The 27,963-nt window shown below is 37.4% G+C and overlaps 1 protein-coding gene across 3 annotated transcripts; it reads right to left on the bottom strand.

The window, feature by feature from the left end:
- Window positions 1-78: 78 nt before the first annotated feature.
- Window positions 79-27,558, bottom strand: TANK (TRAF family member associated NFKB activator). 3 transcript variants are annotated; one of them, XM_051623367.1, is made up of 10 exons: window positions 27,463-27,558; window positions 26,735-26,868; window positions 23,063-23,209; window positions 19,780-19,888; window positions 18,831-18,943; window positions 11,981-12,160; window positions 10,653-10,729; window positions 8,382-8,500; window positions 6,220-6,785; window positions 79-1,897 (listed from the first exon to the last, which is right to left on the bottom strand). In XM_051623367.1, the coding sequence occupies exons 3-10, from the start codon at window positions 23,159-23,161 to the stop codon at window positions 1,730-1,732; spliced, it is 1,431 nt and encodes a 476-aa protein (XP_051479327.1). In that variant the 5' UTR covers window positions 23,162-23,209; window positions 26,735-26,868; window positions 27,463-27,558; the 3' UTR covers window positions 79-1,729. The 3 variants fall into 3 exon arrangements, with proteins under 3 accessions (XP_051479327.1, XP_051479328.1, XP_051479330.1); XM_051623368.1 differs by lacking the exon at window positions 26,735-26,868 and having other exon boundaries at window positions 27,463-27,541; XM_051623370.1 differs by lacking the exons at window positions 19,780-19,888; window positions 26,735-26,868; window positions 27,463-27,558 and having other exon boundaries at window positions 23,063-23,156.
- Window positions 27,559-27,963: the final 405 nt, after the last annotated feature.

Below are 27,963 nucleotides of genomic sequence, written 5' to 3'. Positions count from 1 at the left end.
AGAAGAGCTCAATGGGGAAAATGTGTCCGCGTATAGGGGCAGCGGGGAGGAACAGATGACTATTTTCTTTAAAGGTGATTCGCAGTTTGTTCAGCTTTTAATAACGTGAGCTCCTGAGCTCGAATTTCGCGGTGGAGAGGACAAGTTGATTTTGTGTCAGGCTGGCTGGAGATGTGCAAATCCTCTTCTCTCCTCCCAATCCTGGAACTTCTGCCTCTCCAAGGAACCACCCCCAGCCGTGCTCTCCGGGGAGGTACTTCACACGCCACACGGCGAGTCCAGGGATGAACGTATCCCCCTCAGCTCTGAGTACCGGCGGGGGTTGAGAGCTGTTAATAGTAACAAACTCTTTCTCCAGGTCATGTAGCAGACGTGCACTGTACACTGCTGTTTATTACAATATGCTCTGTTGACAGCCAGTCACAAGGATGAGATGTTTAAAATAGTGACAATAATTGCAGAAAAATCACATTTCTAAAAATCATGCAGGTGTTAATTCTTCCATAAATTGGTCACCTGCAAACAAATATTTAAAAAGAGAAACTGTGCTTTGCTGCTATGAAAATATTAATGCTCATTATAAAATATTAGGACTAAAACCTATATTCAGTTCCAATGCAAAAAGTCATCCTTTATAATTTAATTTAAATTACTTAGTAAAAACCCTCCACTTTTTAATTTGATCCAAATAACTCCAGAAAATGTGCAAAGTTTATCAGAATGCAATGTTTCAACTACAGATGAATTTAAACTGCACTGAGAAAGCCACTAAGCATATTCAGGTTAAAAAGAAGTCACCGAGATTTGGTTGATTAGGTTTCCCCTTTCGAAGTTGTCTCAGACTTGAGCAGTCCTTCATAGCACAGCAGAAGGAATGGTAAATAATCTTGATATTATTAGTTTTAGGGAGAGTTTTCTCACTCTGTTTCCTACTAATATAACCTTTTCCCATTAAAATATTTTTACTAATTATTAATGCTAGAAAGGTACATGAACAAAATAATTATTTTTAATAACACCTAACAAATATACATGAAATTGCTACTGTTATATTTTGGCAAATCAGTCATTTATATACTGTGTTTGATTATTCTCTATAGTAAACAATTCACGGGCGAAAGTCAACCATTCATTTATGTTATTAGTGAACAAGCCCATCCTAATTTTGGCACACCTGGCATTCAGTTACTGTGACTATTTTACAACAATCTGAATTAAGAACTTCACTATTGTAAATTCAATTTGGAAATGTTATAACAAAAGGAAAAGTGAGAGCCTATTTCTATTCCTGTTTACTTACAGGAGAACAGAATCACATAACTGGATACAGAGAAAAAAAAATCCTAGCATTACACTCCTTTCCCCAGCCAGACTAAGGCATGAATCCTGCAAGTTTACAAGTCTACACTCATAAATATAGTAATGACTTTGGGCCTATTCAGGCAATGATAAACTGGGGGGGGGAGGGAGGGAAAGTGTTTAAGATAACTCTCAAAGCTACTATTGAAGCACAAGAAGCATAAAAAGCAATAATGTGAGTTACAGTACTGAGTGACTTACAGCTTCATTTTACCTTGTCAAAGGACAACTAAAAATTTGCTTATCTGACAAACAATTTCAGTCATGAGTTGTTGTTATAAGAAGTCTCAGTTCTTAAATTCTTAGTATATCTATTGAATAAAAGAAGTCAAATGTATGCAAAAACAGTGATCCATTGAATTCTCATATATTAAGACTGTACTTTAAAGTGGGAATTCAGATGCCGAAGGAAATCTTCCTTAGATGTTATAGATGGTGGGAAAACTTCTCGACAGAATTCACATATTCCACACTGATTCAGTTCAGAGTCTGTATAAGCTTGTGCCAGCAAATAATTGTCTTGAGGCTGCCAAACGAGCTGGAAGAAACAGAAAATTATTATTGCAATGTTTACAATGTGGTTTGTAGTATGTTGTGGTTTATATTTATATATAAAAAAATATCTGGCTCTTTAAACTAGATGCCCTTTACACATGCCTGGCCAGAGATTAACTAGAGAGTTCTCATTTACGAAAAGCAAGACAGGACTTTGATTTTTTTTAAGTTCTATAAACATACTATCCTTGCAAACACTTAGCATGCCTTGGTATCTATTAATGACAGATACTGCTATGATAAACAGTCTGATAAACATTAAGGCTTTTCTGTAACTTTTGATTCTAGTATTTTATTGCAGAAGCCATAGTACACAACAGCTGTTTAACTGAAATGAGAAAACACATTTTTATTTTAGAATGAAGTGTTTCTTATACAGAGTTAACATTAATCCTGTTTTATTTCTATTCTTATTGACACAAGTAGTTTTCAGTTTACTTACAAAATGACTAGAGCAATGTCATATGGCTTAAGTTACTTTTTTGCTCTGACTGCCTTTAGTGTAAATGTTTCTTATATCGTTTTGGGTTTCCTTCTGCCATAACAGCACCAAACTCAGTGGGACCATTTGAATACCTATCCATGTGTTCAGGCAATTCTGTAAACTATGCTAACTTTGGTTCAGCAACTGTGCTGCTCTTGGTCCCTGAGTGAGTTAGTTAGTTTAAAGCCAGCACATCAGTTTACCTGACAGTGGAGTTAAAGGGACTGATACATACTTTAAGTCAGAGTGTACACTAATTATTGAGCATCACACCAACTAGCAATCAAAAAGTCTTCTATCAGTTTTCAAAGTAAAGTTAAAAATTACATTTAATTACTTCAGGATTAGCAGCACAAGATAAAATGTTATATGGCCAGGATGATTAGATTTTGAGCAAACTGAAAACTAGATGCATATTGCTGTGACTGCAAAGTAGACAGAATGGCAGCAAGCTGGTATGAGCTCTATGTGGGGATGGAACCTAGAAGAGCAGAGCACCCTACAGGTTTTTTTGGCTCAGCTTTCTCCGCTCTTGCTTCACTCACACATGGAAAGGCAAGAAAGAGTACTTTAGAAAGTAGTTTCTTTGGAAGTTTTCAATTTCTTGCTGTTGATACTTACCCAAGTGTTTTAATTTTCAGCTCTTATTCAGATTTCATTATACTAAATAGTTGGAAGCTATTGTTTATTCCTCCCATGGTAACTCACTGTACAACTAACTAGGCTTTCATAGTGGTGAAGCCTTGTTTTTAAACCAGCTAAACTTCTTGGAGTCCATTTCTTGTCCTTCCCCTATTTAAACAGCGTAGAGCTTATCAGATAGCAATAGCAGATTTACTGTCTTTCATTATGGTCAGCAATCCATATAATTAAATTGACTAATTAGTAATGAAGTGCAATCACACCGCTTTTTTTCAGCTCAAAGAGTCTACTTTTTGTATGTTGCTGGTGTAAATTGCATATTAAATCTATCTAGACTTTGACACACTTACACAGCCTTATAGAAATGTGTTTAGAATTACTTGTTTCTAGTACCTTACGATGTAAAGCACCACTTAAAAAAAGATAAAACAGTGTTGTAAAAACACCACAAAGGACATAAGATTTCTAATCTTGGAAGCACAACATGGGGAAGTACTCATCCTGCAACCCACTAAGGCAGGCACTTAACTTCCACTTTTTTAATATGAGTGTTCAGTGTGTGCTCAATATGCTTTTCAGAATAGGACTATATTTAAGTGGATGTTCCACTTAAAACATTAATATTCAGATTAAGATCAATAGGCTATAATTTTGCTTTTAAAATCATGAACAGTCTTGGAAATATTTTTGGTAGAAACAACCCCCTCAAGCTGTGAATACTGATAAACACATGCATCTATATGCAAGTCTCAGTTAAATGCACTCTTGAAAAATCCTAGGTCCACTAATACCCATGTTTATTTTAATCTGCTGCTCTTTTCAGTCACATGTTTTTTTAAAAAGTTACATCCTAGGAAAACAGTACTGAGTTTTCACATTTAGGACCTATATAGAAGGAAAGAGCTAAATTTATTACTGAAACTGAGAGCAGTTCCAAGAACTTACTGTTGCCAAATCTATTGCATTTATGGGGTTTTCCATTTTATAAGTTAACATATGTAGTAAATACTTGGAAGTTTTATCTACATTAGGAAAAAAAAAAGTCAGGTATGTAATTCCTCCTGATTGGAGCTTCATCAGTAGCAGGGATGATAAAAGCTGTAAGCAGTGTAACAACCCCTTAGAAAGGTAGTAAAGCTACTAAGAACAAGTTTATTATAAAGTTAATGCAGTCAAAAGGGCATGTATGCAAGTAACTTTTAAAAGAACAGTACTCTTTTAATTTACACATACATATTATCTGCACAATTAACAGTCAGAAAAAACTCTAAAGCCAAGTCCAGTTCACTGGGAAAAATACTTAAAACCTCTTTTGAAGGTAGAAAAAAGGTGATGAATGTTTAAATGTATTGATATACACAGATATATATTTAATGGTTTCTTAATTAATACTGGCTTTGTTCAAACAAGCTTCTAGATAAGATACAACATATTAATCAATGTCCTGCATGTTCTACAGTGCTATTTTAAGTATGACTTATAAATACTGAAACATTTCACCATTGCCTTTCTTTTCTCCAAGTGTTAGCATTAATACCTTTTCTCCACAAAGCAGATAATTTAAATTTTTAATTATTTATTTTCCAAATTAATTTCCTTGTTTTGCAGAAATGCTAATGACCAAATCAAGGGTTTATTGCTGTACAACTGCAATTCTCTACTTTTTAAGCTGCATACTCCTCTATCGATTTATAATCACATACCAGCTGTTTCACTTGCTGTAATATACAATGCAGGGTGCCATCTATTGAAAAATGAATACACAGACTAACTAGTAAAAAAACAAGCTGGAGGGGAATACAGGAAAAGGATAGTAACAGGCAATGGAGTGAATGCTTCACAGCTCCACAGGAATTCTACCAGTGATAAAATAAATGGTTTAATTTGTTTAACTCAGTCACAACTTTAACTGAGGATCCAATGAAAAATAAAGCACAATAAAAGCTGAGATGAGTCAGTTGATATAGAATTGAGATATCCTACATTACACATAGATATTTAAAATACATTTTGAAAAATCTGGCTTATAGTTTAAAATAAAATTATGAAGAACAGTGAACTTTTCAGGCTTTAGACTTTTCATCCAAAACTGATTTGCAATAGAAAATTAAAACTAGCCTGGGCACATTTTAGGAGAAAAAAACATCAGAGCTATAATGTCCTACAAATACTTTCCAAATGCTGGTTTTTCATGTCATGCAGTGGCCAAATTGAGAGGAAAAGCTGTTCTGCTACACGTACCTTGTCATTAGCATAAAACACAAAACCACATAAATGTAAATAGTAAAATATACCAATCGACCTTCACAGAATTGCTAAATATATTTGCTTATTCTTGAAAAAACTGTCATCTCACAAGGTGTGACAAAAGCCACAGAAAGGTAAAAAAATCAGTTTATAAAGGTCCATAATAATTTTTCCAGTAATTTCAGTTGAGTCAGTATGTTACACAAAAGAAGCAAAGTATTCAGATGTGATTGTCAGAACCTGCCAAAATGTTTTTCTGCATTACAGCAACTGGGCCTTGCCTCCCATGGACTTTGAGTAGCTGTAACTGGAATTCAAGCCCAAAGTAGCTACATAAACCTAAAATAAATTATTTTAGTGAACTTCCCATAATTTGAAAGAGATAAATATGCTTTCCTCCTTGACTGCTTCAACTACAGAAAAAAGATTTAACTTTTCTTAGAGACGAAGCATAGGGTGCCGTTTATACCTCATATTGAGATAAAAACTAGGTAATTTTTCCACAGTGAAGTATATATCTGTTCAGCTTTTGAATTAGTCCCTTTGTCATATTCTCTGCTGTACATTAAAATAAATTAAAATAATTATGTGCCCTATTCAGCTCAGATCAAGGGTGGAAAGAAAGCAATTAAGGGGGCAACTTACAAATAATGACAGCTTTGAGATAGATATAGAAGCAATTAATATCTAAATGAACTTAAATCTGTACAAGCACATCCAGTGCTTGCATCTGCTTAATTTCCTGCCCTTTCACAAGCAAAGTGTCTTGTACACATACCTCAGTATCAGGAAGAACTGACAAGAGACACTCTTAAAAAAAGACTGATGATATACCTCATAGAATATATTAATCCTGTCTCAAAGATCTTTGCAAAGTGGTTGTCTGAATCATTACAAATTTTTTGAAATGTACAGTATTTATAGAACGATACCTGATGAGGACCTCTGACAGTTGTCCCAGCAGCTTCTAAAGATGAAAAAATTACTTCAGGTACACTCTGGTTTGTGTGCTTAGGTATAAATGTGAAATCAGCGTCTGCTGTTTTTAAACATGTTTTGTCACAGATATTTTCTATGGGCATGTTTGCATGATTTGGGGGGTTTGTTTTGTCAACAGTAGTTAAGCTTTGTAAAGCTGAGGTCATGAGATCAACTCCATGAGCTTCAAATGAGTTAGGTTTCAATTGGTCTCTGTGCTCCAGGTTAAAATGATGATCTTGAAGCATGTTTTCAGCTTTACCAGTACAAGGAGCTGTTGGTTTTTCCTGAGTGCTCTGCAAGAAAGCAGAGTCATTGTCTGTAGGTGGAAACTTGACATTAAATTTAGAAAGTGATTCTACAGAGTTGTTGTCCTCATCTTGGCCCACTCCTCTTGGTGTGATAGATGTGATGCATGATACACCTCTATTTATATCCTTTATAACCCGAGGCTTAAAAAGCTCTTCTGCTTGTTCATCAGTTTTATCAGTACACTGTATTGGCATGGAAAACTGTATTTCTGTGAAGAAAGAATGAAGAAAACATTAAATTGTCCACTGAAGTATAGTTATTAAAAGTGTGTGTTGAGGTATTTTTCCCAAGAGGTTTTTGATCGTCTTTCTTGACTTTTTAACCTTTTTTCTCCTCTTTAAAATCTTTAAAATCAGTTTGAGGTGTAGTTCTCTTTCACAAACATTAGCTCTGACACAAAATCTATCGGAACAGAAATAAAAATAAATAAGTCTTTTCTAATAATTCTATTTCTGTTTGATTTATGGCTATAAACATTTTCATTTTATTGAAAATTATGTTGTCCTATACTCTTAACACATACTTGTAAAGTGTTCTGGCAGAAATAGAAGCTGGAATCAAACCCATTTTACATGGTGCCAAGAACATACTAGGCACCATAAGCATGATTTTAGAAGGTATTCAGGTATCAAACTCCCTTTGGTTTCCAGATTAGGTAAATATTTAAACTCAATAATAATTCAGAATTGGGGCCATATTTTCCCTTTGTTTTGAGAACCCCCCCTTTTGGCACTTTATTAACCAAACAGGTAATAATATACATGGTTACTCCTCATCAGGTGAGATAATAACTTCTGTACACATTTATAGTACAGAAGCTGCCTGACATAACTCAAATATTGCAGTCATGTGGGCCACAGAAGTAACAGAAACCAAGGTGACTACATCTATCATGAATAGCTTTTTGCACAGTTGAGTTAGGCACTTATTTAAGGAAAACAAATCAAGTCTGGAATAAGTTGCCAAGTGCTCATCCCCCATAATAAAGTTCAGTAGTGTACATTAAGAATATAACAACGCAGTTCAGACATGGCAAAGTGAAGCCACGAGATATTCTTTACCCCTTCATGTAACAAGACTTCAGTAATGGTATAACCTAAATTAGAAACAAGGGCTGAAATCGGCATCTTTTACGTCAACTGTGTAAGCATGGCCAGTGTTTTCTGAAATCACTTAACAGTCTGATCCTAAAGAAAAGCTAGGAGGGAATATCCATAGTAGCTTACATTATATTAAATGTAAGCATTAGCAGAACAGGACATTCAGGACTTCAGCTGCAACAAGAGGCAAGCCTTTCTTTTGTTTTCAGGAAGTGTTGGATTAAGCTCTTGTCCCATCTAACAAAGCAGTATGCAAAAGTCTGCACAAGGAAGTCTGGAAAATAAGTCCTCTGACTCTTCTCAGTCCGGCAGTTTTGCTCTAACAGATATGGGGCTAGAGACATTCATAACAGATATATTTTGAACTGACAGCTAAATTAAAAGCAAGCAAGTGCTGTCATTCACACACTATGATGGGATATCACATGTAGTAAGTGCCCGCCTCTCACTCCAAGGGACAAAACAAGAGCCATTGATGTGATGACTGTCTTTTATAGCATGTGATTTGGAGCATTCGTCATAGAATGCCAAAACTGGCGGTGCATTTTCATGGTGAAATACTGAGCACCCTGTGAACAGACTTGAAAAAGGCAGATGGTAAACAGTGGAAGTACTTCTATGTATGTGTAATTTACAGTATTTTCAAATATAAAGCAAAGCTTTCAAACAGTTGAATCACAATAAGAGCCTAAGTAGGATATTACCAGTTTCAGGTTCTGGCTTTATCTTAAATTTACACAGTTGGTTTGTTTGTTCTCTGGCTAGCATACATATTCGATGACACTCTTCTTTCATGTCCTGGAAAATAGTCTCCAGATTCTCCCTGGAAGATAAAAATTATAAATTAAAGAGTCAACCAATTCAGTTTGTTGTGACCTCTAATCTAGTCACGCTCACAAATCAGAGAAAAAACAATAATGTAAGATACTTTTGTTGGATACCTTGTTCTTCAACATATGCATACATAGTTTTGATCTCCTCAGCAAAAGCAAGCAGAAAAGGAAAAGAAAATATTGTCAAAGAACAGTTTAGTTCTATCATACATTTGAGCTTAGGGCCAGATCCTGCAAGGACCTCCCCGCCAAAAAATCCAGCCTTTACATTTCTTTCAGTTCCCTCAGGTATTTTTTTGGAACTGCTTCTTTCATAAGGGTACTGTTTTTAATCTCCTAGGAAAATAAGATGCTGCTGCTGTGAACATTAAATGTTTTCCATTGTTTTCTGAGCACTTCAGACTTTGCAGAAGGAACTCAGAAGCATTGCTACTCCTCCTTCCTCCTCTGTCTGCCTGACATATTGGAGAGGGGCTTGTGAACTCATTCCTTCTCTGTTTTACACAGTATCACACAATTTTTCCTTTTATTTTGATGGATTTTTTACATAATAACTTTTCCAGAGTATCACATGGACATCTGAGACTTAGTTATCTGCACTGAGGAATGGTAAAAACAGTTCTCACTGATGTTTTATTTGCCCAGAGGCACTAAGCTATTCAGTTATTGATGCATCCATAACATTCCATTGTGAAATTTTAATGAACTTCTGAGTAATTTATATTTCTAAGCACAGTAAAATAGATTTTATAAAATGAACATAAAGGTTGAAAAAGTGAAGTTGGTGACAAAATGAATTTCTGTTCTCTTTTGTATGTTTGGATCAAAAGAGCTCAAAAAGGATTTTTATTTAATCTAGTGAATTATTTTCCTTTTTATTGCTTATTCATATAGCAAGCAGGCGTGTCACAAGCTGTGTTCCTACTTCTGCTGTGCTTCTCTTTTTGAAGACACAAATATCTATTTGTTTCTCATTTGAAAAAAACCAAACAAACTACAGGAGGAGTTAAAGTTGCTACTGTTAACACATTCTGACCATTTTTCAGGTGTTTTGATAAACAAGAAATTTAAAAAGGCTCTTAGCACAAGTTTCCAATTGGAGCTTTAAAATACACATATGATTAAATGAATCAATCTTAATTTGCTATACATTTGTGATACTACAATCTTACTAATGTAAGATTACCAGTAATCTTATCAGACACATACCTCTTTCCAAGAAAACAGTAAAGTAAGGGAGCTATTTGAGAGGAGACAGAAGAGAAGTAAAGGTTTTTCATTTTTTAGATATGAATTGATAAAGACAAAAAGATCTTCATCACATCACAATATTATTTTCTCTCTTTCTTGTCCTAAAGCAGTAGCAAGTCAGACTAAAGATCCATGTAGTTCACCCAGCCTGTCTGAGCAAATGTCAAAAGCAAATGTCTAGGTAAGAGTATAAGACAGAAAGAATTTATAATACTTTTCCCTAATACTCTCCTAGCCTTACTTCAGAGAATCTTCTACTTGACCTCAGCAAAAACTGTTACATGTAGTATTACTGCCCATCCTGTGAAAAATGCAAACCTAAGTCTTTGGTCAGTATTTTTCCCGTTAGGAAATACACTGGTTTTAGCTCTTTGGTCATAGCAAGAGCTGACTGACTTCAGCTTATTGATAAACCTGGTTTCAAACTCTCTCATTTAGGATGGATCAGGTCAAGAATTATTTTTTCATGCTGACTATCAGACCACCTCCTGGCAGTGCAGCAGGCTCCTCTGCTCTGCTGCCATCAGTTAATCCATTATGGTTGTACATTCTTGTTCTGAAGAGAGTTAATCCAAGGGAGCTAATGCTTACTCAAAACCCAGCATTAACATCCACTGCAGTTTCATGCAGAGTTTAACCTCCTGCTGAATCAAGTTGCTATTTTTCTTCCTACCAACTCACACCTAAATACTTGCAAAGCCCCAGCTATGACTCCACATAGTTGCTGGCTTTATTACCTATCCAAATCAGCTCTTTGACCTGTGCTGCCCGCCCCCCCCCCCCGCCGCCATTTTTTGAGGCATTGTGTAGAAAAGAGGGAAATAGCTTGTCTTATTTAATAGCAGAAAAGACAATTAAGAGCAATTTTAATAATGCTGTGAAAGTGTTTACCTTTCAGGCATAGGAGAAATACCAGAGATCCCTAAAGATAATTCAGGCTTATCTGGAAGAACTTTCTTACTTTTCACCTTGAAGCAAAATATGAAAATATTGATCACGGGTTAGCATATTCATTTTGCTCTTCATCCTGATATGAATAACAATGTCATGGGATCCTTCACGTAGTCCTTCTGGAAGCTCTCAAAACATTCACAAAATGATAAAAAGCAGTTTTTTACTGTTTGTGTGAATTCCTATTTTTAGTTTAACTTAGCAATTCAGTGTGGCATTCCTCTGCTCATACTCCCTTGAAAGGAAGCTGGTTCTAAGAATATTGCTGTTTCAATCATGTATAAGGTAAGGATATGTATTGTGTATAAACTAGTTAGTGAGCTATCCAGATATTTTAGCTCTTAAAAATAAATTTATTCACTGAAATTTTCAGTGAACACAGCCCAAGCTAATATGTCAGGAATTCTAGCAGGTTTTTAAAGTAAGTTATTAACTTTCACTACCACCGTGTGGTTCACTCTAGTATTACATAGTTTTAAATCTGCCAGGCATTAAGCAAAGTATTGATAATAACCAGTCATTAAACCACAGTTCAACTAGATCTACATTACCACATGGCCTGGGTAGTTCATAGATGCTCCAAATCAGACAGAACTTCATCATATGCCTGCCAAATCAGCTGATTGTTTATAATCACAGACACAGAGACTATAGGTTTGTCTTACCTTGGACTGAAGTGCAACTGCAGCTCTTGTAGACACATATTTGAGCTGCCTTATACCTAGCGACATGGGTTACAAATGCTTGCCACAGTAAGTTAACCATTGCTTGGGAAGTGTAGCAGCAACGAATTACAGATTGCTGTGCTCCTACCCTTACCTATGTTCACTTTAAATTAGCTAGCTAAAATATGCTCACATGGTTCAATACATATGAATGACTGCACTCTGGCTATCCCAGAAGGACAGAACAGCACTCTGGATGCTATTCCATAACAAAAATATGGTGGCATAAAAATGAAAAAATCAACTCAATCTTGGTGAAAACTTCCAACTGAAGGTTATAAAACAGAAATGCCAATTTGGAGTTTTCACAAATACTAACATTTTAATGACATAGCATAAAATAATTAACACACAAAAACCACATACATATGTAATAGTTTGGTGTTCCCTATGTGTTATATACCGTAATGATTTCATAGTAATTATACAATGCTGAAATTTAACATCAATTTCTTAAAATAATTAGTGTAACTATGTTTGAAAGCAGTAGTAATTTACAATTTTTTTTTTTAAATTTTATCTCTACTTGGTTGCTTATCTTACCTCCCTTTTATATGTTGGCATCTGTGTACCCTTTTGTGCTTCATTTAATTCTTCCAATTTGCTTTCCAGAGTTCTTATTTTATCTTCTTGGTTGGAAATTATAGATATAAGCTTCCTTTCCTTTTGATTGTTTTTGTCCTCAAGTTGCTTCAACTTCATGCTCTCACTTTCTAACTGTTCCTAGAAAATAATTTTAGAAACACCAATACAATTGATAGTGATATTCCACAAGCCTCAATTCTATTTAACAGTTGGGAACAAGCTAAATAAAGTTTTTGCAACTTAAGTAAGGGTCGGTCTTATTTATTACATTAATTTTACATGGGTAATAAAGAGATAGTGGATACTGGAAGGGCAACTGATGTCATCTACCTGGATTTGTGCCAGGCATTTGACACTGTCCCACATGACATCCTGGTCTCCAAACTGACAAGACATGGATTTGACAGATGAACCACGTGGATGGATAAGTAATTGGCTGGATGGCTGCCACACTCACGTGGATCCAGATTAAGCCTTTTCTGCTCAGTGGGTTCAAAACATTGTCTGGGATGATTCTACTATAGCACAACTCCTTAATCCTAACCCTCCTTCCACGCTTAGCACTTCAGGCAGGTGGTGGGGGAAATCATATATGTAGTTCTAGGACTGATCATAAAATGCTTTCTATACTCTTATAGTGTACAATCTGTATACATCCAGTGAAGTAGATGAAAAAAACCCAAAATAAGCAAGCAGCAAAGAAGAAAAAAGAGTATAAATATTTTATAGGCATAGTTCTGGAAAAAAACAAACAAAAAACAAACAAGGAGACTGAAGATTTTAGGCTAAAGAACTCATACCTAATCTACAGAACTGATGCTACAGCAGCTAGATTTCATTTTTTCAAATGGCACAAGATCACTAGGAAGAATTACAGTCCTATGAGGCACAGGAAGTTCAAAGCAAGGTAAGGAAGTATCTGATGAAGGAGTAAAGACAATCGTATCTACTTATGTGAGAAAAAATTAACAATTTATATTAAGAGGACATGGAAACATGCATAAAAGTATTCTTAACAGATCTGAAAATACTTTGAAGAAGTAGGACCAGATGCTGAACGTTATTTTGTAATTATATGCCTTTCCCATGTTCTTTAAAGACTACAAAGTCACAGTAGCTATAGTATGGGGAACTGCTATTTGCCAGGAATGGAAAGGCAGTGGTATTCCATGGTGTGGATCCACAGACCCCAAGCTATCAATGAGCCATTATTTGGTCACAGGGTTCCCAAACATTAGAATCATAGAACAGTTTGGGTTGGAAGGGACCTTTAAAGGTCATCTAGTCCAACCCCACACTGCAGTTAAGTGGGGACATCTTCAACTAGATCAGCTGCTCAGAGCTCTGTCCAACCTAACCCTGAATGTTTCCAGGGACAGGGCATCTACCACCTCTCTAGGCAATCTGTTCCAGTGTTTCACCCCCCTCATTGTAACAAATTTCTTCCTTCTATCTCATCTGAAGATTCCATCGTCAAATTCCATTTCCCATTTAAAGAACCAAGGGGGCACAGCTTCTCCTGCATTTTCCTTTGAAAATGACTTGCTGGAAGTACAAACACTGAGGAAAAATCTTATGTCAAAGACAGCACTTGCCCTTAAAGAACAGCTCCATATTAAGGACAGTAAAATAACTTTCACTGAGCCTGCAGTACACCTTTGGTCTGCACACACATAATTTATCTGCTTGAGACTACTGCAGCTCCAAGTAACGTGGACTTTCAAAAACTTTCAGATAACTGGGAGCACTGCAGTAATGGCCAGTAGTTCTCTTCCATTTCTCAAATGGGGACAAGATTTAAGCAAGCAGTGAGAAAAGCTACTTGGGAACCAATGTGAGAAGAGCCATGCAGCATGTTGCAGTGAAGCAGCATCAGTACACACTGATGTAAATCGTCATTCTTATGTACCATGAGGCTATCACACCATGATGAACACTGGAGAAACAATTACACCTTTGGGGATCTTTCAATAATGCAGCTCTTCAGGCCTTCATGATCTTACAGTTTCTAATATTGACTGAGTTTGGGTGCTTGCAACAATATGGTAATATTTATAAACTGGCTGAAGTTTATAAAGCTAAGGCTGTAACAAATAAGTATGTCACACCAGCTCGTGCCAGCTCAGTTAAGTACCTGGCCACACAATAGATCTTTTATGTATGCTGGTATTATCATCCAGCAAAAAAGTTACATCTGTATTATGAACAGATCAATATATTTTCTTTTGGAGATGCTTTACGGCACCAGAGGATAGTTCAAGCTGGAATGAACCTCAAGGGTTCTCTAGCTCCTAAGTTCTTATCAAAGCAGGGTCAGTTATGATGCCTGATCAGGTTACTCAGTTTGGTCTTGAATTGCCCAATGATAGAGACTGCACGATGTCTCTGGGCTACCTTATCCAATGCCTGGCTGTCCTCATGATGAAAGGTTTTCTCTTATGTCCAGTCTGAACCCTTCATGTTTCAATTGCCTGTTGTACTTCCATCCTCTTGACATGCATCGCTGTTAAAAGCCTAGCTCCATCTGCCTGATAACCTCAGCATTGGTATTGGAAAGCTAGTAGTTTCCCCTGAAGCCATCTCTTCTCCAGGTCACACAGGTCCAGTTTCTGCAGCTTCTCGGCATAAGGTATGTAACCCAAGTCCCCAGCAATCTCAGTGAGGCCTCAGCTGAACTCATGCTAGTTTATCAGTGTCTTTCCCATACTGGAGGTCCCCAGACAGGATGCAGTATTTAAGACAGAGTCCAACAAATGCTGAGTAGAGGGAGATACTTGCTTCTCCGGGTGTGCTAGTTGTAATCCTGTTAATACAGCCAAGGAAGCCAGGACATACCGCTGGCTCATGTTCAGCTTGCTGTCTAGCAAGATTCCAGTTCACAGCCAGTCAGTCCCCAGACTGTTCTGTTACAAAAGCAGGTCCTTCTATTTTTCCCTGAAGTCTGCTATAATGGCCTGTTTCAGTGTCTTCCTAGAATAAACAGTTAGATAGTTTCAAGGAAAAATACTGCTCAACTGATGAATTACTGTGTCTCCGAGAATATTAACTGTAACTTCTAACAGTTTAACCACAAACTCTTCCTTAGTATTGGGTAGAGATCACTTAAACAGACAAAGCAATAAGAAAAAAGGCTATTGGTACCAGAATTTCTTATCTCAGGTAGCAGAGCCTAGCTAATCCTACTGCATACATCATACCAGCAGCAAAGAACAGTTAAGTGCATACAATTGTCAGCTAGCATAAAATAATGAGGTACTGCTTTCTTTGATAGGAAACAAAGTGACACTAGAGAAGCTGGCATTGATTGGAACATACAAATCCACACAGTAGCTGCTCTTAGTTACCTAACTCATTTTAGCACCATAATGTTGAGCACAAAGTTAACTACCATACATTGGCCATTCCTCTGCTTGTATCCTGCACAAAAAAAGACCTAAACATTTATTGCAGGATGAATGTTTTTGTATACGATGTGCATCATTCATTTTTGATATACAGTTTCCTTCTCTTTTTCATGGCACAAGAAATTCCAATCAACAAACTCCACACAGTGTTTAATACTAAGGTTCTTGACCCAGGAAAATATGAACATGAACATGTTTTCTTGTCACAGGTATTGACTTCAGCGTCATGTTTTCTGGAGTTTACAAGGATTCTGATGTCTGACTCTGTACTAAAAACAGCACGCAGGAGAAGCTTTACTTGATACTGTCTAATTTCACTTACTAAGGTTTTCTCTTTGCTGGGCAGCTTTGGGTCTGCAACAGTAACTGGATCCAAATTCTTCCTAGTTAATAAAGTTTAGCCAGGGTGTACTCAAAAAAAGACAGCAATTTAGATCTCTTTAGTCTCCTTAAGAAGGACTCAAAAATCTTGTATATAGTTCAGTACAGACTACCAAGGTAATCTGGCCCATTCAATTCTTTCAGTGAAGATGAATGTGAACAAGAAGCAAAAATAAAAGCCAAAAGCCATTTTATGACATGCTGGCAACAGAATTTGACAACAGCAGGTAACATACACAAGTTTGGCCACCTACTAGAAAACACAGAAAAGCTAACCCCTCCCTCATTTTAAACCTCTGAAATTTAATCTCTAACCATCCATCTAGCAATCCAGGATTTCTATTAACTTTCATGAAGGACAGAATATAGCCCACTGAGAAATCCCATTAGACTTAGCAAAAGACAGTTTCAGTAGGTATCGATAAACCCAGGCAACTCCAGCCACGGGAGAGGCTCTTGAGTTTCAGGGAAGGACAGGAATTATCAGCAACATTTTAACTTAAAGACTGTAATAATAATTTGTTATCTGAAACTGTACATTTGGAAAGCCCGAAAATTTTGGTTGAGAAGTAAAATAAAGCAGTATAGGATAATGGCTGTAGACATAATTTACTTGATTTAGAGCAGAATGTGGAGACACTATTATTAGAAAAATTCAAGCTTTCAGATAGACTATCCAAGCTTCCAAATTTCAATAGCTGAAAAAGCCATTACTTTATTGAATTGGATACAAGAGAACTATATTGTGTCGGTGACTGGATGATGGATTTTTGATCTAACAGATATCAAAATACCATGTCTAGGGAAAAGTACAAGAAAACAGGAGGCATTAATGATACTTCAATAAACTCTCAGACCTTCTTGGTAACAGTTTCTAGGTATTTATTCACTTTCAACAAATTTCCCTTACATGAAGTTGTAATATTTTCCCTTGAAGCAGCAAGTTCCACTCATTGACCACCTATCCTGTGAAGAGTCAGGTCTTTTTTTTCCTTTGCACAAAAGTGCAAAAATTGGCAGTTGCCATAAAAGCGTATAAAGCGTTTATGACAGTACAATTCATTTTCTGTCATCTTCAACAGGAAGTTGGTGCTATATGGTTCTCCTCCCCTGATGTTATTCAATAAAATGAGGACTTGTAAACAGAGACTGCTGTGTATCTCCACTCCCAGACAGTCCATGAATGGCACAGCCAAGACACAGGCAGAGCTAACAAAAGTGTGTATACCTTGGCTGTGCTGGCTGGACATCTTTGTATCGCTCCTGCCAGGTTAGCAGAAGCTTACTAGGCACAACATCAAACATTAGGATATGTCTTAGATGGGAAAGATGGTGTAAAGATATCCATGTGCCCCTGCAGAAGCAAGCCTTGGTCCAGTCAAACGTCTTCCTCAAGCTCCATGCTCTCAACACTTACAAGAAGAGAGCTGCTACATTCCCAATAGCAGGAACATAGAGTAGGCTGGGTCAACCAGACTTTGTATGGGTTTAAATCTCAACTGATCTTCTCTGAAAAGACATTATTTGTATAGCACTGTGCCGGGGTTTAAATGCAGACAGACAGTATAGTTAATATTTGATTCTACATGGAATTATACCAGAAATATTTCTGTTCATGGCACAGATGAAGCAAAATCCAGAGGAAATACCTATTGCTGAGAGGTAACTGTAATAACTGACTCCATAAAAATATACAGATAAAGGCAAATAGGTTTGGACTGGGCTCTGAGCACTGGTCCAGTGAGAAGTGTCCCTGCCTTTGCAGGCAAGCCGGAACTAGATGATCTTTAAGGTCCCTTCCAACCCAAATAATTCTATGGTATTCTATGAAATAACTTAAATCCCATTAAGAAAGCAGCCCCTGAAATTATGATTCCAGCTTCTCATGCCTGTAATCTTCTGTACAGATCCATCAAAGAATTAACCCTTCGGGTGTGTTGTACTCCAAATAAATGCAAAGATCAGAAAAGAAATTACATCTTGTGGTTAGAGATTCTAGTATACAAAAATAATATAAAGACTTTTTTAAAATAAAAAGGAGTGTAAATATAAAAGCTTAGTAACAGTACGTTAAAGTGTTGGCAAAGGCTTAGTCTCATATGAGATTCCTTCAAGATAGTTAAGCAAGCATCAGTAAGCCAATGATTTTAAAATTAACATTTCTGATTGCATTTATGTGACTTTAACATGATTTATTTATTTACAGCTTGTATGTAGGAAACAAATCCTGAAATTAATTATTTTTTGATCCAATGCCTGGTTTTGTATAAGGGTCTTTTTATGGCCCTTGTTGGTTCCCTCCTGTGGAGATTCATATTCCAAAATGAGATTTTGTGTTAGTAGACCGTTCTCAAAAAAACACAATAGGATGTCTTAGGATAACAACAATGCAACTTTGTGCATCTCTGTCACTGTCTTTGCTCAATATGCAAAATCCATTCAAGGTATTTTCCCCATCTATTCTGCACTACTTATTTACTCTTATTGCTGTTACTCAACTGGCTGTAGTGAAAATCTCAGTATCACTTCAGTGAAGATGGGCAGAAGAGTTATCATACTAATACAGGCTATTTAAAAAAACCCAAACAAATTATAAGTATTTCTAGAGCAACATATAGTTCACTTTTCACACCATCAGTTTTTGAGTGCAGATTCTCCATTTCTTGCAAAAACACACATATTGGTTGCAATATGGAAAGCTCTTCTGAGAGAAAAAAGAAAGCCTCTTCTTGACCATTTGTTTTGACAGGTTAAGAAAAAAATAAGCAAGTAAGTTCCTACTTTAGGATGAAAACTAGGGAGCTTGATGTGCAAACAGCAATTGCACTGGGAAGGATCAAAGATAGAAGTTTAGTTCACCTAAGCAGACCACAGTGGCACAATGGTCATGCACTTCAGGTGAGGATCTTGTATTAGATGAAATATCGTTCAAAGGCACCAGTAAAAATTTCACTTATCTCCTTAGGTTCTCGTTGTATAATCACAGCATAAATCTATGTTAAACATAATGCAGGTGACCATACCTTTAAGAGTTTTTCTCTCTGCTTTGCTACATTCAGTTTTTCAGAGAGCTGGCTGAAAGATAAGTTGGAGGTTTCAATGTCTTCGTGCATGAGAATGTAGGGATGCACATTACCTTAAAAAAAAACACAAAACAAAAGGCAGCTGATTGTCACTGCATTTTTCACCAGCCAGCTTTTAAGAACAAGCAAGATTAAAATAAGCTAGGCTTATAGTATCTTCTTTATTTTCTGTGAGCAAGGCTTCATACTAAACAACCAAGAGAAGCCTAATTTCATGCTTAGAGATGATGCAGGACTAAACCAGCAATAAAGAACATATAAGTACTCTTAAAAATAAAAGCCAACCACTTTACTAGTATTTACGAAAACCAGGAGTGTTAGGCTAGTGTGAATAAATATTTAATGAGCATAGCAGATTAACACATGGTTGCTTTGACTCTTTTCTCTTATTTATGTAATATAGTCAAACGGGAAAATTATCCATCAATGACTATTCGATTTGAAAGAGAATTACTTGCTTATAAAGCTTTGGTTATCCAGTAAGATTAGCATCACAAGACTCATCTAACATAAAAGGCACATAGCACTCGCATCTAGAACAACCTGAGCTAAACATATTAACAAATAGTTGTAAAATTAATATGTAACAATTTTGTTTTAATTCTAGTGAAGGATTTGAACCCATATTTTTGTAACCTTTATTAGCTTCAGTGTTGCAGGTTCTACATTTAAAGAAAATGTCACCATTTCTTGAAAAGGATAGACACACCTCAGAAGTGTTGCATAAATAGATTTTGAAACTGCACATTTGCAGTAACTCTCACATTCACAGAAAAGTATGATACTACTTTGAGAGATGTATATTATAAAAGCTGAAGCAACAAAGTCAGAACTATTCATCAATGCAACACAGCATAAAAAGAAGTAATGTGCAAACTGGAGTACATACCTCTATTAGCATTCAGAGCAGCTAACTGTGATTTCAGTTTTGCAATAACGCTATTTTGAAGCTCTATCTTTTCCTGCTGTTCACGTATTTGCTGCATGTAGTTTTCTGTCTGCAAATGTAATTCAATTAGCATTAATTTTATCCTATACTGTCTAGGGGTCTCCTATTTGGCATATAAAAAGCAACTCTGATTTTTAAAGATAATTGTAGTTGTGTGACCTCTCTGTGAAAACGCAACTACAGTCACCTATGGCAAAGCCATATTTTTGAGACTGCCCTGATTAGAAAAAGTATTATAGTAATAAAATCCTGATTTTCAGTAACTGTTTCAACTGTGGCAGGTGTAAAGGACAGATACCTTTTAAGTATATGCTTATTCATTTGTAGCCATAAAACACATCAGGTTTAAAATTAGAATTTTGTTATACTTCAGAATGCTGATCAGTTAGTTTATCTACAGAAAAAATGTAATTTTCTTCCTCCATATTTTCTAAAAAATAAATGATATAAATAAAGACTTTGAAAAAGATTTTAAATGGAAAACAATAACATTGCTTATTCCATATAACAGTTTTGCCTGTTCCTTTGAATGCAGTAGACTTGTTTTTCTAACCTAGAAAATGGGGAGAGTGGGGTGGAAGCAAGGAAGCAGCCCCATTCTTCATCTAGGCATACTCCATCCCAGGCTATGAAAAGGCCATAAAGAGCCTAACAAGACTGCTCACATTTCACCAAAGTGTGTAAATATTGTTAGACAGCCAGTTAATTGAACAAGCAGTCAGGTGGCAGGAAGATGCTAATATTAAAAAAACTATTTCATTAGCACATGTCTAATGTTGCAGTTATAGCAGTGCTAAAAACTAAGTAAGAAAACTTGTGAAGCCCCAGCAAGAAAGCTTATAGGAATTAATTTTCTGAAATTATGATTTTTTTTTTAAATTAAAAATATGTCTGTTACGGAACAGGTCATGATCTGGAACAAGACTAGGTACTGTTTTCATGGTTATTCATAGTTTATCTGTGCTGCTATCTAATTCTCAAATCTCAGTCACACTTAAGCTGCACAACCCCCTACTGCCCAAAGTGTCTGTCTGTAAAGCAGGCAGGAAAATTCTCCAAGCAAAATTTATTTTCAAAGGCCATGTAGTATTTGTACTATGAGAGTATATTAAAAAAAAAAAAAAAAAGAAAAAAAAAAGTGATCAAAGAGCAGTACACTCCAGCAGCTATAAGAGACCTCATGAAGCAGAAAAATCACTGAGAACCAAATTGAAAATGTACAACAGCAATGTCTTGTCAACACTTCTGTACAGAGCACAGACATGACAGCTAAAACAGACAGAAGAGAAGATGCTTTTGACAGCCAGTGTGCACAAATTATTCCTTGAGTCAGATGGCAGCAACAAGTTACCAACTAGAAGATCTGCATGACAACCAACCATCCATCTGTATCAAACACCATCTGGCCGAGATGACTCTGGCTTCTGTGTGCTTGACATGGCTCCCAGCTCTAGAGACTGGCAAAACAAGTGGCCTATCGGTAACTTAAGTAGTAAACTGTTAACAACAGAATTGTGGACAATCCAACAATGTGTGAAGGCCACACAATGAACAGAGGAAGTTACTGAGTAAAGCACTGTATAAAGGTCATTACAAAACCAGGAGTTTGATTAAAAAACTGGAAAAACAACACAAACCAAATGCCCCAAACTAATTATAGTATCAACTCTTGAAAAAATGTTTGATTTCTTTCGAAATAGTGAAATCCAACTACTGAAAGTTTGATTAGGACAAAGATTTGAATGGGTAGTAATCTTTTATGTGAAAGGCTTTGGTTTTAAATTTCTGAACCAGACAAAATGCATAGAAAAATCTTATATTTAGTTCACCTAACACTGATGATCTCACAAACTTCAATTATTTTCTTCGACAGACTTTAGAAGGGCTACATGACCTTTTACTTGTCTTGTTTCTTGGGCAGAAGTTTCCTTTGTGTACCATTAGATGACCCAGGAGTATTGATTAACAAGATTGGTTTTCCTTAAAATAATTAAGTGTTCATCATAAAAGACAGAATTTAAAAGATTCCCAAACATTCTAAAATGTGTTGCCTTTTGTTAAGTTAGTTGCAATGTCAGCACCAAAAGTACTGACTGACACACTGCTTATGCTCGTTAATATTTGATACAGATTTGCACAAGCACCACTGCAACAGACTATGAATGGATAGCACAGCGGATGATTGCACCCCATGACTGACTTAATAACTGTTCTGCAGTGCCTTGGCTAGTTTATTTTGCCATGCAAGGGAATGGGAAGATTGTGCCCAGATATCAGAATATTCTCTAGTAGAACTATTCCTGCTCCCAATTCTACTAATGTTTCCATAACTTGATACAAAGTATGATTCATCTGCTCCTAAACAAAGTTCCAGCCTACCAGTTCTAGGGGAGTATCAGAAAGTCCTCTAGCATCAAAAACATTCAAGCCTTGCTATAACAGAGGTTTCATTACTGGGCAGAAGATGCATAACAAAACCGACAAATTATGACAAAGTTAAAAACTGATAGCTTTGCAATATGCTGGCATATACCATGAGAGGTCCTAGAAGAGTTTTGGCTGATGTAATACATTCTACAACAAAGTAAAAATTCAAAGGTGCTCCTTACTGGCCAGAACGTCTTCCAAATCTTTCTGTTACTTCAAAATTAGAGAACAATTGTATAGATGATTATTAAAAAAACCTTAACACTATTAGAATAAGTACTGAAAGTTTGCTGTAAATGTTTCAACACACAAACTGTGTTGTCTTAGTAGCTTGAACAGTGCTTAACATATTAGTCTTCGACACTTAGATCAAGTAAAGCAGTAATTCATATGGCATATGTTTCTATCAACAACAACAAAAAATTAAGATATTTACATTAAAATTCTAAAAGTAATTTTTAAATAAAGCAAATTAAATTTCAAAAAGTACTTCATTAAAGCTATATGAATTTTATATACATGTCTACTCTTTACATTAAAAGACCTCATTACTACAAAACAGACAACACTTTTCTCACCTTTAAAACCACAAAAAAAATTAAAGGGCAAAACCCTGAAACCCACCAACTACATTCACAGCCTAATGAGTTACTTTGCAGTGTGCCAGCCTGGTTTCATCCAACTTTATGAGATGTACTGCAGTGTGCATAGCTAAAGTGAAACTGAAATCTACATGTACCACAATCCTCCATGGGAAGGATGGCTTTAAAGATAAAATTCAGAACCCAACACATACTTTTTGCTGTAGTTCTTTCACAGCATGGTCCCTATCCATGCATGCTTGTCGATAGGCTTCATAAGCTTTGTTAAGCTGCTCTCCAATGTTTTTGTCCATAATTCCCAATATAGTCTCATCACTGAAAAGATGGTCAAGTTAACAGACCTGAAAAGTAACAAAAAGAAAAAAAAGAGAGAATGCTAAGAAACACAAGTATGTAACTAAAAGCATATATAACATGGCTTGTATTAATATTAAATTCAAGTAATATGTGCAGTATGTTTGAGCATTAACTTGCGTAATAGTTTGAACTATAGCTCTGCTTACCTCAACATTTAATTTTATGTTCAGAGATGCATTTAAACAAAAGACAAATAAAAGTAGGGTAATTCTGAATCAAATTCTGAATGTACAGAATGTGTAAATATATATGTAGTTAGTGTTTGAGATCTGAGACTTAAAATAGGTTTAGATCACCAGTTACCTGATTTTCTGACATTTCCAACAGTTTAATGTTTACCCAGTTGTGAAATAAGAGGTTTAAAAAACAAAACAAAACAGAACTCATCTTTTGGCATTAGAAAATAAAAAGAAAAAAGCTCAAAAACATTAGGTCACATGGACCTATCCTGTTCTATGCCATATTTGAAAATGGCAACACAAGCAACACTACAAGGTGAACCGAGACTTCTTGCATCTAAAAATCAGTAATACAAACTGGTAAGAATTAGCAAGTATTCACACAATACTATCAACTTTTTACACTTTGTGAACAATTTCAATAACAGTTCCTGAGAGTACAGCTCATGAACTTTGACACATAAGCCTACAACACTAGTAAATGTCACAGACTTCAAATATAGGACAGTGAACATCACAAACGCAAGTTCCTTACTTCTGTAGTAATATTACATGAATTTTAAGATCAAAATTTATCATAATGTAAATATAGCAGAAGACAGGTTAGTAAAGCCTCAACAAAACTCCAAAACCCCAAAGTATCAGCATTTAAAAAAAAAAAAAAAAAAATCACATCTCCTCTCCTGACATTTAAAGCTTGGTTACATCACAGTGCACAGTATGGACAGTCACTGTAAACTCTTACTATCTGCTAGGATTGTGCATAAATCACAAACACTATTAATGAAAGTGGTGCAGTCAGAAGAGGATAAGCCAAGTAAGAAGGGTATGAGGATAACTTTCCTTGGATTCTGGTAAAAATTCTAAGGATTGCAGCTTGAAGCTTTTCTTCATGTTTTTCTGCTCTTGAGTATCTTCCATATCATAGAGCCTGAATACAGAAATGTGGTTTCACTTTCCTAGAAAGTGCAACAGACTAGTGTACGGATGTCATTGCTTTTAGTTCTGAAAACTTCATTTTAGTGGTATGTGTGTATTGCAAAAAGCAACTCTATCTGTATTCTGGCACGGCTGTACTTTAATAGTGGCAAAGTAAATTCTTTAACTGCTTGGAATAATTTCAAGATCCTTTGACATAACAAGTATTACTGAAATTCAAGCTTATAAGTTTTGTGCAAAACTCCTTCATATGAAAGGCAGTGGGTTTTTTTGTTATTGTTTTGTTGTGTTTGAGGTTTGTTCTTTTGTTTATTTTTTTTTCCCCAGTAGTTTATATTCTCAGTTCCATGAAGAGTATCTTAAAGCATTACAGGCTACTTTATCCACCTTCCTCATCATCCAAAGAGTATCCCTCTACTAACTGGAATATTCATTATAATACCTGGGGCACATCTTTAAATAGTGGACAGGCTTTTCTTCAGTTTCAAATGACGGACTGTTTTATGTAGTTCAATGAATAAAATCAGCTATTACAGCTGGCTGCAGGAGCAGGTATTAAACTGCAGAAGGATATTGTTATGGCTGAAAGTGATTGGGAGTGTGCTCTCAGAGTCTTAAAAAACTTGAAAGTGGATTTAAAAGACTATGTTCAGTTTCTATCAGAGGGAATAGGGTTCAGCTCCATATCACACCCAGCTGACAGAAAATAAAGGCATTAATTTCATTCATGCAAATTCAAATAGCAATTTGAAAAACAGTATGTAAAATTTATATCTAACTTCCAGCCTTCTACTTAGTGATGGATTGAGACTGGCAGTATTAACAAAGAGTTTTGCTCTTATCTGGACTGCTAGTACCAAAAGTAATTGATCCAACAGGCAGAATTGTAGCACTGCACCTGATTTTCTACTTGGTAGAGAAAAATAAGGAAAACGGCAGCTAATTTACTGTTAGCCCTCTAAAATACAGACTCCATGCAGTAAGAAAGGGACAATAAAAGTCATTACTAGCAACACTGTAAGACAGAACTGTAAACAGAAGAATTGGCCCTAGACACTAATTTCTGCTTCCATCTCACCCTTCCCCTTCCTCCAGCACAAGCAGCCTTGCTGTAAGCAGTACCACAACTAAGTGCTACAGGCAGTTTTGCTGTGCTAGTTTTAATGCAGATCAGCTCCACAGACCACTTCAACCAGCATAATAACCCAAGGGAGCCAGCACAGCAGCAGAAAACATCAGCAAAAGGCAGACAGAACTTGTGCTCAATGGCAGCACTGGCTTAGAAATTTTAACATGAAGTCATGGTTATGTAACAGTGACATAAATCTGCACTGCCACAGAAAAGGATACTCCTGCCTTTCCCCATCTCTGGCCATGTCATTTTGCCACATATTGGTACTAACATTTCTGTGCTACACAGTGTGCCCAAGTAGCTCCCTACTTCCTCAAAAAAGCAAACCCAAACCCCCTAAAGAAGCAACCCCAAAATTAAAACTGGAGATGGCTCACTGTGAGGCTGCTGGAGCACTACTACCAACACAGGGAGGCAGTGGGAACATGAGAGTTGCCGTGGGCAGGACTGCAGCAGTCTAGATTTAGATTGGATTAAACTACTCTGTAGTCACACCCTGAAGTGCCTGCTGCTGGAATAAATAACTGCTTCTTATGTTCTCTATCTCATAGCCAGAACTCTTTGCAGTTAGAAAAACTGGCTCCTTTTCTGGCTTCTCCTCCATAGGCATCAATATTTATCAGGGAATTTGCCAACTGTTCCTTGTCATTTACTCTTCTCTCTACATCCAGTTAGAAGGAAAAAGAAAACCACCAACAAACCAGCACACAACCCCCCAGAATAAATATCCTCACTATTTTAATCAGGCTTAGGTATGCTATATCCATGCAGCAACTGGAACATATTCAGTCTAAATTTGACATCCCTAATCTTTGTCCTGCAAATGTGAGTACCTGGGAGTGCTGTATTGCTGGAGCTATGGCAATGAGAACTAGGATTTCATCTTTAAGTAAAGACTTGAACACTGGAAAACAACTGGGTATAGCAAATACTGTAAGACAAACTTATAAGTAAACAAACTGTATGACACCTGCAGATGCTCTTAAAATACTAGCTTCAAATAAGAAACACTTTTGTGATATAGGTGGTAAAAAAAAAAAAGGCAGTAATACGAATTTTCTGAGTCAAATGCCAAAAAACCCCAACACAAAGATCAGCAACATAGTGCTGTGTACATCCTGAAATCTCAACTCCACAGATCACTAAAGAGGCACATTTTGAGTTTTCATAGTGCTTCAGAAAACACCTTAATTTATTAAAAAATAAGGTGTTAGATAACCCTGTGTATATATACATTCATTCATAATACACATGCCTACCTCCTGTGGGTTCATATGAGAACACAAATGCCATCCAGCACCAAGTACTTCTCTACATATTTCTGCTTTCAGAACAGCTTCTTCAATTAAAATATTTTGTAAGTTACACGGCCATCATCTTGGGAGCGAGAAACCTGTTGATGTAATGATCTGTGAGTGACTGAGAGCTCATTGCACCTTCCTTGCGGGCTTGGTTCTTTTTTCTTTTGTCTAATGGACAAAATTCCTGCTTTGTCCTACTGCGGGAAGAGTCGGAAACCCAGTGGGAGTCCCTAATACCACAACAGCGGTACCACTCGGAGCGCAGTCAGCGCGGTGACTACCGGAGAGCCGGGGCTTTACCCCACGCCCCTGCCCTGTCACTGCCCGCACAGGCAGCCCTCGCCGCCGCCGCAGGCGACAGCCACCCGAGAGCGAGCCCGCTGTCCCCGCGGCCCTCCCGCGCGGCGGAGGCGGTGACTCCCGCCCCGGCCGTTCCGCAGGCACTGCGCGCCTCCACGCTCATACTACGCGCCCTTTACCCTGCGCCCGAAGCCGGGCAAAGCGGCGCCGCAGGGGGAACCGGCTTCCCTACGAGCCGGTGGCGGAAGCGCGGAAGGGCCGAGGGAAGTGGGGGAAGGGGGGGCGGGGAGCCAGGCGCCGCGGCCCCCACCCCAGCCCCCCGAGCCGAGCGCCCGCCGCCCCGCGCGGAAGGGCGCGGAGCGGTTTTAAAAGCGACTCAGACTTACGAGCGCCTCGCGGAGCCCACGGCGGCTCCCGGCACCGGGCGCTCGCTCCTGCCTGAGCACCTTTACCCAGGAACCAGAACTGACTTCCTGTTGTGCCTCTCCCCGCCCAGTGACGGGGCGCTGCCCGCGCCGGGCCGGTCGGGTCGGGGCGTCGGGCTCCGCGGGCAGCGGGCAGCGCTGCCAGGCGGGGGCAGCGGCGGGCTGGCCCGGGCACGGCGCCTTCCCCGCCGAGGCAGCACAGAGCTGGCCTCTCCGGGCCCGCGCAAGGATCAGCGTCATTCGCTTCTCTTCCATCTGTCTTGCAGCACCCCCATCGAGCGGGGCCTGTGCTGCTCCGACTTCAACAGCCCCCCTTCCTATTTCAGTCTTTCCATGATTCAGCGTGATTTGGAAATAACAGTACTTATATTTGTAACATAATTATACTTTTAATACCCAGGCTACTTTCTATCTAAAAGGCATTTTACTTCGGCAGGTTACTAAGGTGGCATATATTTTCCT

The sequence above is a fragment of the Apus apus genome, chromosome 6, assembly GCF_020740795.1.
Source record: "Apus apus isolate bApuApu2 chromosome 6, bApuApu2.pri.cur, whole genome shotgun sequence".
Classification (NCBI taxonomy): domain Eukaryota; kingdom Metazoa; phylum Chordata; class Aves; order Apodiformes; family Apodidae; genus Apus; species Apus apus.
The sequence above is the reverse complement of the archived record's forward strand: the minus strand, read 5'-3'. Positions and strand labels throughout refer to the sequence as shown.